The sequence below is a fragment of the Salmo salar genome, chromosome 09 (genome assembly GCF_965601325.2).
Source record: "Salmo salar chromosome 09, fSalSal1, whole genome shotgun sequence".
In the NCBI taxonomy this organism is placed as follows: Eukaryota; Metazoa; Chordata; class Actinopteri; order Salmoniformes; family Salmonidae; genus Salmo; species Salmo salar.
In genome coordinates, this window is record NC_138299.1 from 120,902,179 (window position 1) to 120,915,710 (window position 13,532).

The following is a 13,532-nucleotide window of genomic DNA, read 5'->3' on the forward strand; positions in this document are numbered from 1 at the left end:
GAAGGCATCATGTTAATGTTACTTAGCTTCGGCTGTTTGAAGTCCTGACGAACCATATCCAGATAAAACCTCCGGGGTGAAAAAGTTGAATGAAAAAAGTTGAGTGAGGGAAAAAGTAAAAATATACGGTAACGAAAAAGTAAAAAACCGTCAGGTAGCAAAGTAAGATCGGCAACAAAACGCACAGCATGTAGAGGGACTCTGTTCTCCAGGACTGCACAAGCAGGAGGACACCTTTGAGCACGACAACAAGATGGCCAGCCTGGTTGTGTGGCTGACTGACGTCATTCTGCAGAACATGCCTCCAGATGTGGATAATGAGATGCAGAGCACACTGACAGCCACTGTGAATGCACACCTCCATACCAGGGGCTCTTGTAGAATGCCCATCAGCCAGCTCATGACCCAGGGTGTTGGACTGGACTCCAAGCTGCTGTCCTTACAACTAAAGCATGTGACTCAGATCCTTGAGGCAGAGGCTAAAGAGGCAACAGTTGATCCTGAGCCTGACAACACTATATAGAGAGTTCCCTGTTCTATACTCTGCCTGATCGGGCCTTGGCAGAATGCCTGTCTCTCTGTTCCTGTTGACAAAGAATACAGCAAAAGTGTTTTGCAGCTGAAGCTGAACTTGTTTAAGGCTTTGAAGAAGAGTGCAGCAAAGACCAAGGCAACGACTCTGCCTGAGTTTAGTGTGAGGGGGGACATTTCACAATGGGTTTGGGAATATGGAGGTGGCTGAGGCCTTCTGCATACTGTGCACAGAGCTCTCCCAATGGGAGAGGAACTTTATGGAACACATGGAGGTCTGATTCATAGGGGCTCTGGATCAGATCATCACCAGCAAGGCAACAGCTTTGGAGAAAGGAGGTGACCCTCTTGGTGTGCCGAAGGAGGAAGCCATGACTGAAGTCAAGGTAGACGTAGACAAAATCCGGTCAACACTGGAGGATAACTTGAAGAAGGATGCCCTCCACAGAGTGTATATTGAGAGGTACAAGCCCCACTTTTAAAAGAGTTTGAATGCGCTCCAGGAACGGGCAACGAGTGAGATGATGAAGAAGCTACAGAGTGCTATAGAAGATCAATACTGTCCAATCAATACTGATGAGCTTTCAGACAGTATTGGATGCTAAGGAGGAGGTGAAGTTGCATGCACTGATGGAGAGCAGCAAGCTCAACAACTCTCCTCTAGAGGACAAGCACCTGGAAGAGGAGTTTGAAGGTTTGTGGTCTGAGTCGCTCTCTAACTTTGACTTTAGACCTGAAAGAGGACATTACTGCTAGGGTGATCCAAAAGCTGAAAGAGAACCTCACCACCTGTGGACTGCACAAGCACATGCAGTCAAATCCAAGATGGTAGCCAACCAGTCTGTCCATTTGTATGTGTGATCCTTGAGATCAGAGTTTTAAGGGTTTTTATGTTATAATGACCCTGATCCTGTTTACAGAAGAAAATATGTTGTATGTGAAGGTGGATGCTGTATATAACAACTGTTATTTTTAGATCTCAGTCTCTATTTTATGAAATTTACTTGTACAAAGATTTCAGATTGAGAAGGCCTTTATTGTTTTGTACTGAAATACCTATTTTAACCGGCATTATGTATCTGTTTCTGTGCCTGCTCTTTACTCAATGCCATCCTGGATTAAATAGGCTGAATGATCAATGGGTGAGTGAATTATCTTCGCCTTATGCCCTACAATTTGCAAACACTCCGACGAGACCATCATGTTAATACCACCAGGAACTTGGTCTCTCTCTGCAATTACATTTGTTACACACTCAAACGCAACTGGACCTACACTTGATGGCATACTTCCAAAATCTCAAACTATTGAATTACTTTTTTTCTGTGTCGAAAGACTCAGTTCGTTTTATTGACAATGGTGCTGGCTCCACCAAGTCCTCACGCATTAGGCAACCGAGATATATTGTTATGCTTTTATTGTTGATCTCTGGTAATGTGCGACCAAACCCTGGGCCGGTAGACACCATGCAATCTTTACCGACGCCCTATGATTTAAAAAACAGAGCAGGTTTTGGCCTCTTACATGTTAATGTCAGAAGTCTATTTCCAAAAATAGACATGATTAGAATATGGGCCAAAATGACAAATGCAGACGTAATGGTTTTATCAGAAACTTGGCTAAAGCAATCTGTGTCAAATAACTTGATTTCTATTGATGGGTACATGGTTTTTAGAATTGATCAGATGAGTAAAGGAGGAGGGGTTGCAATTTCGAGTTTAACACCTCTGAAATTCTCTCGGTTACCAAAGCCAAACATTTTGAATTGCTTGCGGTTAAAGTGAACATATATAAGGACTCCCACATCACTGTAGTCAGCTGCTACAGACCGCCCTCGGCTTCGGGAGACGCACTTAAATCTCTTTCTGATGTCCTGCACAAGCTAAATGACTCTGAATTCATTATTTTAGGAGATTTGAACTGGGACATGCTAACATCTGTATCGGACTCTTTTAAAGAACTGTGTGACTCTCTGAATCTCGCTCAATGAATTAATTAGTCTACAAGACCGAATCCCAGAGCACCTAACAAATCAACACTATTGGACATTATTCTAACAAATACCCCTCACAAATACACATCAACTGGATATTCTGTAATGATGTCAGTGATCACTGTGCAATTGCTTGTGTTAGAAACACAAAAATGACCAAAGCCAAACCCTGTTATATTCTTAAAAGACATTTTAGACAGTTTGATGAGCAAGCGTTCTTACATGATCTGTACCATAATATTGACAGAGTAACTCTGATTCCCGATGTTGACACTGCCTGGGACTATTTTTATATGAAATATGTGTTGATTTGTGATAAGCATGCCCCTGTGAAGAAATTTAGAATCAGTGGAAGGGACAATCCCTGGTTTTCAGATAACTTGGCAGAATTAATTAGAAAGAGAAATATCTCTTGGACTCAGAGCGCTAAGAAGCAAATGCATAGGATTGATCAGGAAGTCCAAATCAGATTACTATTTAAATGCAGTCACAGAGAACCTAAACAACCCCACCAAGTTCTGGAAGCTAATCAAATCAGTGGCAGGTTCTAATGTATCCTCTGGCCTTCCTGAACATTTAATAATGGATTCAAATGAGGTGAAGGATAAAGCCGATATTGTAGGGGTTTTAACAAGCACTTCATATATGCTGGTTCAGTTTTTGATAATGGTGGGGCCCAGGCCTCTAATGTAAGCTCTGTTACAGTCAGCTATGATGTAGGCCCTCATGTGAACCATTTTAACGTTGAGCCTGTTTCTTATACTGAGGTCTGTAAAGCACTAAAGGCAATAGACACTAAAAAGTCTGCAGGTCCAGACAACCTGGACCCCTACCTCTTAAAGATAGCAGCTGGTAGTATTACTGAACCTGTGGCTCACATTTTCAACTTGAGTCTCTTGACCAATTCCATAACAAGCATTTGGAAATCAGCTTATGTCCTCCCACTGCTAAAGGGTGGAGATCCCTCAGATGCTAATAACTATCGTCCTATCTCTAAACTCCCTATCCTGGCCAAAGTCTATGAATCCCTAGTGAACTCACAGTTAAAAAACGTCTTCATTGAAAAGAACATACTGAGCGGGGTTCAGTCTGGTTTTAGATCGGGGCACAGCACTACAACTGCAGCTATGGCAGTGGCAAACGACATCCTTAATGCACTTGATAAAAAGCAACATTGTGCTGCTCAGTTTGTGGATTCATCAAAGGCCTTTGATTCAGTTGACCATGAATTGTTGCTAGCTAGACTCAGAAATATTGGTCTCAGTGAAGGGGCAGTAAATTGGTTTAGGAACTATCTTTCTGACAGAACACAATGTATATATACTCACAATCACAAGTCTAGCTTTCTTGAGATTAATAGAGGTGTGCCCCAGGGTTCCATTTTAGCTCCTATGTTGTTCTCAATTTTTATTAATGATTTGGGAAATGGGATGCAACCAGCAAAGTTACATCTATATGCCGATGATACAGTTATATATTCATGTGCTCCTTTTCTGGTTCAGGCTGTTGAAGAGCTTCAGACTGCTTTTCAGTCACTGCAGGCCTCCCTTTATGGTCTCAAACTGGTCTTGAATGTACAAAAAACTAAATTCATGACCTTTACCAGAGCTAGCACTCTGCCAGAGAACGTTAGCATTGTCACATCTGGTGGCTTATCCATTGAAAAAGTGTCATCCTACAAATACCTAGGTATTTGGTTGGATGACAAGTTGTCCTTTAAAGTTCATGTGGATAATCTTGTGACAAAGCTTAAATTGAAATTGCGTTTTTATTTCATAATACGGCTTGCTTCTCGCTTATGGCTAGAAATAAGCTTGTTCAGGCCACTTTTCTCTCTGTAATTGATTATGGTGACTTGTTGTATATGCATGCAACGTCCTCCGTCTTACAGAGACTGGACTCTGTTTATCATGCAGCCTTGAGCTTTATTACAAATGCCAAGTCCCTCACCCACCATTGCACATTGTACCAAATGGTAGGTTGGACCTCACTTTATATGCGCAGAAAGATACATTTGTATGTGTTCATCTACAAAGCCCTTTTGGGTAAACTCCCTCTTTACCTCTGTAGTCTGGTCTCCTTCACCACCAGCAGTTACCATACCCGGTCTGATAGGTGGTTGCTACTTAAAGTCCCCAGGACATTCACAGTATTAGGCAAGACTGCCTTCTCTTCTTGTGCACCAGACGCATGGAATAATCTACAATCCATGCTTCATCTAGATATGTTAGTGCCACTGAATACATTTTAAATACTGATGGGAGACTCTGTTACAGAGGAGTGCAAATGTTTTTTTTGGGGCTGGATCATGTTGTTGTATTGTATTGTTGTATGTTTTAATTCTGTAATGTCTTGATTGTTGCTGCTGCCTTGGCCAGGTCTCCCTTGAAAAAGAGAATCTGGCTCTCAATGGGCTTTTCCTGGTTAAATAAAGGTTAAATAATATTTTTTTTAAAAGAAGCTCAACGATATTGGAAAATAGATCCCTTCTAGCTTTATTTTTTATGATGAGCACTTTGGTTACCTCAGCAGGTTAAAGTACATGCTTGAAGAGAACAACAGCTTGCAGAGATTAGAGGCACATAGGTTAGCGACAAGGATTACAGAAGAATACAACGACTTTGTGGGAGAGAAATCCGCGGTGGTAGCAGACTTCTCTGACATGTACATCACTGAGGTTCTGGAAATCATTGACACGGCGTTAAAGGCAAAGCCCATGGAGATTAGGTCTGCGTTTGAAGTCAATCTGAAGGTTGATCTCTGTAGTAATGCTTGTCGTGACATCCAGGAAATGCACGACCACTATGCCAGGGTCAGAGATTTCCTTGTGTATCTAAATGGGAGGAAGAACAGATTCCTGGGGGTGTTCATTTACCAGTTCTGTAAGCGGGACCAAGGTTACAGGGTAGCCCAGGCATTCACCACCATGGTTCTCAAACCGGCAGCCCTGGACTACATCTACAGCCCTCTGGGCATTCGATTATGGAGGAGATGGTGAGTGGTGATGATGCCCAGCAGTACTTCTCCCCTCAGGCCTTCAACTGCAGCCTCCTGGAGGAGTTGATGCAAGAGGATTGCTTTGAGAGCTTCCTGGAGTACCTACTGTCCCACAAGAACTTCAGCCTCAAGAGGATCCAGGATAGAGTGGTGGAATATCTCACAGGAACAGCCATGATAGATGAGTGGAGGCAGCAACGCCTGGGAGAGATCGTAGGCAAGATGGAGGCAGCTGTTAGCCAGACATCAGAGGGTGTTAGAGGGGTGCTGAGTGATACTAAGCTGCTGCTGGAGAAGGTGTGTCTGACCGGTCCCGCTTTGTAACGTACCTGCTGGAAGCATTGGCAGAGATGCGTCTGGCACTATCGCAGTAGTTCTCTCAAAACACAAACATCATCGAGATCCTCCAGATCCTTCCCATCAAGCCCCAGAACAGCCTCTTCGACAGGGTGTGAGGGTGTGAGAAGCAATGCCCTTTCTGCAGGGCCCTGTGCGAGGCAGGTGAAAGCGATCATGAAGTACACAAAGCTATTCTCCATTGGCCCAAGGGCCTGCTCTCCTACACTTGTGATGATTCTGCCTCTCTGTCACACAATACCTGCCCCTCTGAAATGATCAGAGACCGGCTGTTTCAGAACAGGGACACAAATGGCAAGTGCTGCCCTTACATGGACTACCGCTACCTCTACCCTGACTGGAGCATCCCCCAGAGGACCCCAACAGCCAGATGCCCAGTGCCTATTGGAGGTATGTGCTGGTGAGGTGCTTCAGGAAGCATGGGGTGAAATCTCTTCAGATTACCTCAACAAATTGACAACTAGAATGCTGAAGGTCTGCAAGTCTGTATTTGCTGCAAATGGAGGATTCTTTGACGAAAGCAAAGTTTGAAGGACAAAATTATGAATTAAAAATCATTATTTATAACCTTGTCAACGTCTTGACTATATTTCCTATTCATTTTGCAACTCATTTCATGTATGTTTTCATGGAAAACAAGGACATTTCCAAGTGACCCCAAACTTTTGAACGGTAGTGTATTATATATATATATATATATATATATATATATAATACACCAGAGAATGCGTTCTTGAACATGTGAACATGTGAACTTTCATATGCCATAATTACAAACTTGTATGTGATCCATAAATATGAATTCAAATGTTAAATTACAGTATGAGCCTAGTTTAGCGAAGGAGAAAGCACTTAGCTTTACCGGGAGAATGAAATGTCTTTCCTAGCTAGTCATTATTGGCTGAGATAATAGGGTGGTTGGCCATGCCGAGAGATGAGTCCTGATTGGTCTGTCACGTCACAGGATTCTGTCTATAACAAAATGGGGGCTTCCCTGGTCAGTATACAGTATAGATCATCTTTGCTACCGCAGATTTTTGAAAAGATATAGCTTATAGCTTTGGACAACAGGAAAAGTGTTGCTACAGCTCTCAAAAACAGTCCTGCCCTGAATTTAGCTGGGTTTAACCTTTTACTGCGGTGGGCTAAATCAGGGTCACACAGAGTGATTCTTGATACTCTTATACAAATCTACTTTGAATCACATGGTTATGGGCTTAAAAAAAAGAAGACACCTGTTCCATGTCATATATAGAGTTACATGTCTTCAATTTTGAGTTTACGTCCCAATATTACACTTTATATACGTCACTGGAGACTGAAATTTAACAAAACAGTCTGACATAGAAACACCGGATTTTCGTTGTTTAAATGTTTTTTTGAAATGTATGATGACATTATGATAAATACTAATAACATTCCACACATGAGGCCAAAATGGGCACTTTTGGGTCATTGACTGCAGGAAAGGGCTACCTTAGATTTTTGGTTGAGATGGAGAAAGTGAATCCTTCACATCAATTATTAATCTGTAGACAAACTGGAATTAAAGTCAGACTAAGTCAGTGGGGCAGATGGAGCCATCCAAGTAGAAGATAAATCTCCTTCGAATGTTGATATTTGGTTGTGATGTCTTTTTGAGTGGGTGAACAAAGGTTATAATCTCATTGATCAACGTCGCAATCAAATATTACCCAATTATCCACATTGAAATTAAGTGCTGTGCCCAGTGTTGTCAACCAAACACAATCAAATATCACTTTGAAATACAATAAATTGCCAATTAACTTATCGACAAGTTAACAAATTGTATGTTGGATTCACGTCTCCAACTCAACCAAAAAAAAAAAGAAGCTAGGAATGGGATTAAGCCAGTGGCTCAGATAGAACTATACAAGCAGTAGTAGATGCATATCATTTTAAATGTTGATATTTGGTTGCATTGTCAACCAAACACAATTTGATATTACCTTTGTAATACATTAAAATATCCTAAAGTTAAGACTATGTTCCAAACAAATGTAACATTCAACCTCAACATGAGTAACATGGCCATATTTTGAGGTTGCTGTAACTATGCATTTCTTCTTATAAAATCACATATTTTATTTAACTAGGTAAGTCAGTTTTGAACAAATTCATATTTTCAATGACAGTCTAGAAACAGTGGGTTAACTACCTTGTTCATGGGCAGAACAACATATTTTTACCTTGTCAGCTCGGGGAGTTGATCTTGCAACCTTTCGGTTACTAGTCCAACACTGTAACCACTAGGCTACCTGCTAGGCTACCTATATAAAGCATGCATAGGTCATTGCAGGCATGTGGAGATCTTCAGAATTGCTTTAATAATCTGCACAGAATCTCGAACGGCATTGATCACAAACACCATCTAGTTTTGATGTAATCTCAACTGCAATCCAGGTAATTTTTTGTGCTATTAGCTGAAGCACAGTGATAACACCTTCATCTGTTGTATAAACAAAGAAGATATCTGACATTGTAATCCCATTTGAACACTGTTGTGCTTTTAAATGGTTGAAAGCGTAGCGATAGACATTTTGATGACAACTAAACCAAAAATCAGACATTGTTTTGTCCATTGGAATTTGGTTGGGCTTTTAGTTGGTTGAAAGCATAGTGATAACACATTGGAAAAACGCAACAAACTTTTTGATGTCTTTTTTTGAGTGGGTGAACATACGTTGTAATCTCATTGATCAACGTCTCAACCAAATACTACCAATTATCCACGTTGAGACGAAGTGGTGTGCCCAGTGTTGCTATGTTCGAGCTCAATCTGTTCACAAATCCCTGGCCACTGCGTCGTGTACGCTCTAGCTGCTCCTCACCTGTAGCATAACATCTGACCCCAGGCAGTCTGGCATCTGCTAGACCAGGATGCCCAAGCAAAAATGTCCATCCAACAACCCCACTACGAATGTAAATTGGCCTGTAGGACTTAACCTATTGACTTTCGTCCCTATGATAGATGATGTTTTGCCACCTGTGTTGGCTAGAGAATATCGAGCTTCCCTGACTCTCAAGGAGGTGAGGGCACACCTGAGGGATAAACGTAGTGCGTAGAGGATTACCGCCTCTCTATTTCTGTACCACAAAGCTCTTTATTGGTCTTAGCCTGCCGTGGCAGAGAACGTGTGTGTGTGTGTGTGTGTGCGTGTGATTTTGTGTGTGTGCGTGTGTTTTCCATCTACCTCCCGCACCTCCTGCAAAGCACACTCCACTGACTGTTTGGATCTATCAGCGTGTACATGATCTCTCTTCCACGGCTGGACTGAGGAAATAAGGGAAATAAGCAGTATCACAGCGGGCCTATCCCAGGCATTAAGGAAGAGTTGTCACGATGATAGTTACCATGCTAACAGCTATGTACATGGTGGTCAGAGTAGTAGAAAAGGTAAGCCCATGTCTATTGATAACGTTTACATGCCGTTAACAGCTGGTCCAACTCGTGGAGTTAGATATGCATTCTGGAGACCATTCAATCTGTATATTTGACTTTGTACCACTTTATTGCACATTTGATAGGCTTTGATAGGCTTCAAGCTGCTAACTGTTTAAATAACGTCATCAAATGTCCTAATGGAATGCCCGAAAGAGTTGTCCATGTATGTAATATCTATGGTGCTACGATGCTACATTTAGTTCATCAGGATTCCCATCAGCCATTCCTATGTCAATGCTGAGCATAAATATCTTAGATAGCTTTCTCCACAGTGAGGGCTTTTAATTAAAAAACCTTGAGGAAGTTGTCCTGATTAGTGTTCTGTACGCGTGAAAAGGAGAGTGAACTGATGGTCAATACTCAACTTGATCTCATCATTTCACTTTGGGATTTGATGTAATTGGATGAACACACACACTCACACACACACACACACACACACACACACACACACACACACACACACACACACACACACACACACACACACACACACACACACACACACACACACACACACACACACACACACAAATGTAATCCTTTCCATGTCTATCCCAGATAGGAGTGCGGTTTGTGCGCAGGGATCCTCCCTTGCCTTTCATGGTGACCCAGGCTCTGCCCTGGCAGGTGCACCACGTGTCCCAAAAAAGGAGGAGCAGCGCAACAGCTGAGGTCAGTCCCTCAAACATTCCCATCCGCCATCTGCCACCGCCAGCACCACACCCCTAACACCACATCACCCTCCCGAAAACATGCCTCCAATGTGTCATGACCTCACAACTGAAACAACCACTTAGATTTCAAGCCATTTCGGATACCTCATCGTTGGGTGTTTTTGATTAGTTAACGTCGCACACAACGTGCTTCTCGCCCACTGCATGTTCTTGAATTAGCTAATGTTGACTGAGGACCTCGGCTCAACATCCAGCCAGCAGATATTACAGCAGCAGTGACGGCTCAGGCTGGGACTGGGATTAAGAGTAGGGTGTGGGGGATGGTAGCAGTGTACAAGAAAGCCTGTAGAGAGAGGGCCATGCTATCTGAGAACTGTTTCATGAGAAACAATGGAAAGAGAAAATAAAGTTACGTGGACGCAGTCAATAACTTTTGGTATTACAATAACAAGACAGAAGCAGCCTTTGAAAAGCCTGACCTCAAATGACTTAAGCATGGTTGCTGTCCGACATGATGTAGGCCTCAGCTCAATAGGTACAGGCCAATAGGTTCAGTAGACAGACAGACAGACAGACAGACAGACAGACAGACAGACAGACAGACAGACAGACAGACAGACAGACAGACAGACAGACAGACAGACAGACAGACAGACAGACAGACAGACAGACAGACAGACAGACAGACGGGCAGGCCAATCCCAGGCTTCTTCTCCAGCAGGCGGTACCTGTAATCCCTACTGAGGGGATTTGTGTCTGCGGACGTTACCCAGACTGGAGGTAGTGTGTGTGGCTCTGCTATTGGCCAAGGCAACACAGTTATGTCAAGAACATGTGCAGCTGTAGCTGTGTGATCTCTGGTGAAAGGGATAGCGATCTGCCGATATAACAAACTTAACAAATGTACAGGGGAATGGAGGTATATAACGGACTAGAGGTATCTGACAGTGCTAAGTATAATTTCCCCAGACATTTATTACGAATAAGGTAGTGAAAATCTCATGAAATCATTATGTTTGAAGGTGCCTACTTGTTGTTAGTCTGCCACACTCATCGGATGCGATAGGAGGCGCCAAAGTCATTCTGACACAGAGAGACCAAAGCGTACCGACAGAAGGATGTACTGCATAACTTAGCCTTTTCAATGCCATTGCGATGACAGAATTACACCACGAACAGCTAGTTAACAGCACATTTGGAGCCATCAACGCACAGCATTTTTCAATGCCTCCTGGCCACCCATTATTGTAGTGCTGAATCACACAAGCGTCAATTACCAACATTTACCGAATTGGAAACTGAAACACCACTACAGAATGACATTCGCTACATGACCTTAGCTATGGGGACACATAGCTGCCTGTCTGCAAGTCGGGCTGCCTTGGAATGGCTTGTGAAGAATGACACGATCACGTTCCAAACATCCCAGCTCTGACGTTTGCACTGAGCAAACAGGAGGTGGACAGTCAGGCGTTCCTGCAGTAGCCGAGCATTTCCTGTGTGTGTCTGTGAGCGTGTGCGCGTGCACGTGTGTGTAAGTGAGAGGGATGTAACCAGTTGCTGGTGCTACATCATGTTTGGTACTTAGAAATTCTAGGCAACCGTCAATTCTGGAAGAAAATAACTTTGAAATGTCTCATGAGTTTAGTTCAACTGCCTGTACCCCATCAGAACCCAGAATATAAGCTTGTTTTACTCCAATGTTTGTCAACGAAACAAATGTAAACGAACACCGTATAGCCACAAAACATGGTTAAAACTATACTTTTTACATAACGGATGGTCAGTCCTCGCATCAATAGCTCTGTCTATGAATTTGAGAGTGGTTACTTTTCTCCAGCACTAATCCCCTCAGCTTTTCACCAAAATAGTTGTTATTGTTTCAACTGCAGATTACCCCTTTAACCACTTTTGTTTCTGTACTGTTTTTTTTATTGTAGCTTCTTTGGCAGTTTACACTGTATTCTTGTTTACAGTACGATGGCCCGAGGAGGAACAGCCTAGGAGTGTTCAGAAAGAGTGAGTATGAGACCAAACGATGTTTAAAAGAGTGAAATGCGCACATCTAGAAAACATTTCCCAGGTAATGGACCCGAGAGGAAAACATTAATGTATATGTTTTAATTGCTACACTGGTATGCTGCTCACACAGTGTTTTAATGGTTTGACTGGGTCTTCCTCATTACAACCCAGTTACGGGTCGAAACATCATTTTCTCTTTAAAACACTTTGGGGGCAGTATAGGAGTGTGTGGATTTATATTTTTCTTATCTATAACACCGAATATTCTGTGGCAATATATCTATAACAACGAAGTAGAATCGCCTACCCACATAGAGGCTTGCTGAAAGGCTACATTACTTCATAACCCCTAACGTTACAAACCACTTGTGCCTTACTACTTATGTACTTGCTACGTTGCTACACACAGTAAATTCGGACCTCTTCCCCAATACAACGTTGGCTGTTGCTGTTGCCACTTTGGCTGTGCCCTGTCTCCTGACGTGCAATCGGAAAGACTCTGCGTGCAGCAACGGGTGTGCAGCGGCGCCCCTCAGCCCCACCCTGCCTGTGGAGAAAGCTGCCGCCACCATCCAGAACCAGTTCAGGAAGTACCAGCAGAAGAAGAAGGATACCAAGTAGAAGCACACCCGCACCACCCGAGCTCTGCAAGACAGACAGACGGACACAAATACACTGGCAGGGGACACAGACAGACAGACAGACAGACAGACAGACAGACAGACAGACAGACAGACAGACAGACAGACAGACAGACAGACAGACAGACAGACAGACAGACAGACAGACAGACAGACAGACAGACAGACAGACAGACAGACAGACAGACAGACAGACAGACAGACAGACAGACAGACAGACAGAGAGAGACCTCTCCAAAATGTAAAGAGCAAGAGGACCAAACATTTCCTCTAACTCTTGTTACCTGTGTTGCATAGCGTGTTAAGTAAAGCAAAGTAAATAGTACAGACTGACTTGAGACGTCGGACATTATACACACACACACACACACACACACACACACTCAACCACAAAATTAACAGACAGAATATTACACACATCCTGTCTTATACTATGTAACTGAATATATAGACGTATGTATGAATAATATGTCCTTTATATGCTAATGTAATATGTGTATTTGTGAAGATAATTATGTGTGAAGAGTATATTTGCGTGTGTGTGTCAGTGAGCGTGTCAGCGTCTGTGTGAGAGCGTGCACATTGTACTGTATGTATTGCAGTATGTATCCTACTTCAAAGATGAATAGATGGGATTGCTAATGCAAAAAACATACACTGAACACACTCCATTAAACTCCTGAGTAATCCTGGATTTGTGTTCTTTATGTTGCTGCACTGCTCTCTAGTGTTGAAGTATTGAATTGCTCTAATTTTACATGTTGGGTTATTCCGAATGTATAGTCAATCATTCTTGTGATTTTCAATAAGACTTGCTCGTTTTAGTTCAAAAAGTTTTCCATGGCAAA

At 42.6% G+C, this 13,532-nt stretch overlaps 1 protein-coding gene across 2 annotated transcripts; it reads left to right on the forward strand.

Moving 5' to 3' along the window:
• Positions 1–9,089: 9,089 nt before the first annotated feature.
• Positions 9,090–13,376, forward strand: LOC145857982 (uncharacterized). 2 transcript variants are annotated; one of them, XM_082955581.1, is made up of 4 exons: positions 9,090–9,296; positions 9,906–10,019; positions 11,998–12,040; positions 12,453–13,376. In XM_082955581.1, exons 1-4 carry the CDS (start codon positions 9,243–9,245, stop codon positions 12,662–12,664), a joined length of 423 nt encoding a protein of 140 aa, XP_082811707.1. In that variant the 5' UTR covers positions 9,090–9,242; the 3' UTR covers positions 12,665–13,376. The 2 variants fall into 2 exon arrangements, with proteins under 2 accessions (XP_082811707.1, XP_082811708.1); XM_082955582.1 differs by having other exon boundaries at positions 9,093–9,296; positions 12,540–13,376.
• The last annotated feature ends 156 nt before the right edge of the window (positions 13,377–13,532 follow it).

What these genes read in the sequence shown, in the direction of transcription:
- LOC145857982 (XM_082955581.1), top strand. Translation starts at nt 9,243, where the DNA reads ATGATAGTTACCATGCTAACAGCTATGTACATGGTGGTCAGAGTAGTA. An exon ending in GGAGCAGCGCAACAGCTGAG is followed by an intron (nt 10,020 to 11,997) that starts GTCAGTCCCTCA and finishes TCTTGTTTACAG; the next exon opens with TACGATGGCCCGAGGAGGAA. An exon ending in CCTAGGAGTGTTCAGAAAGA is followed by an intron (nt 12,041 to 12,452) that starts GTGAGTATGAGA and finishes TGCTACACACAG; the next exon opens with TAAATTCGGACCTCTTCCCC.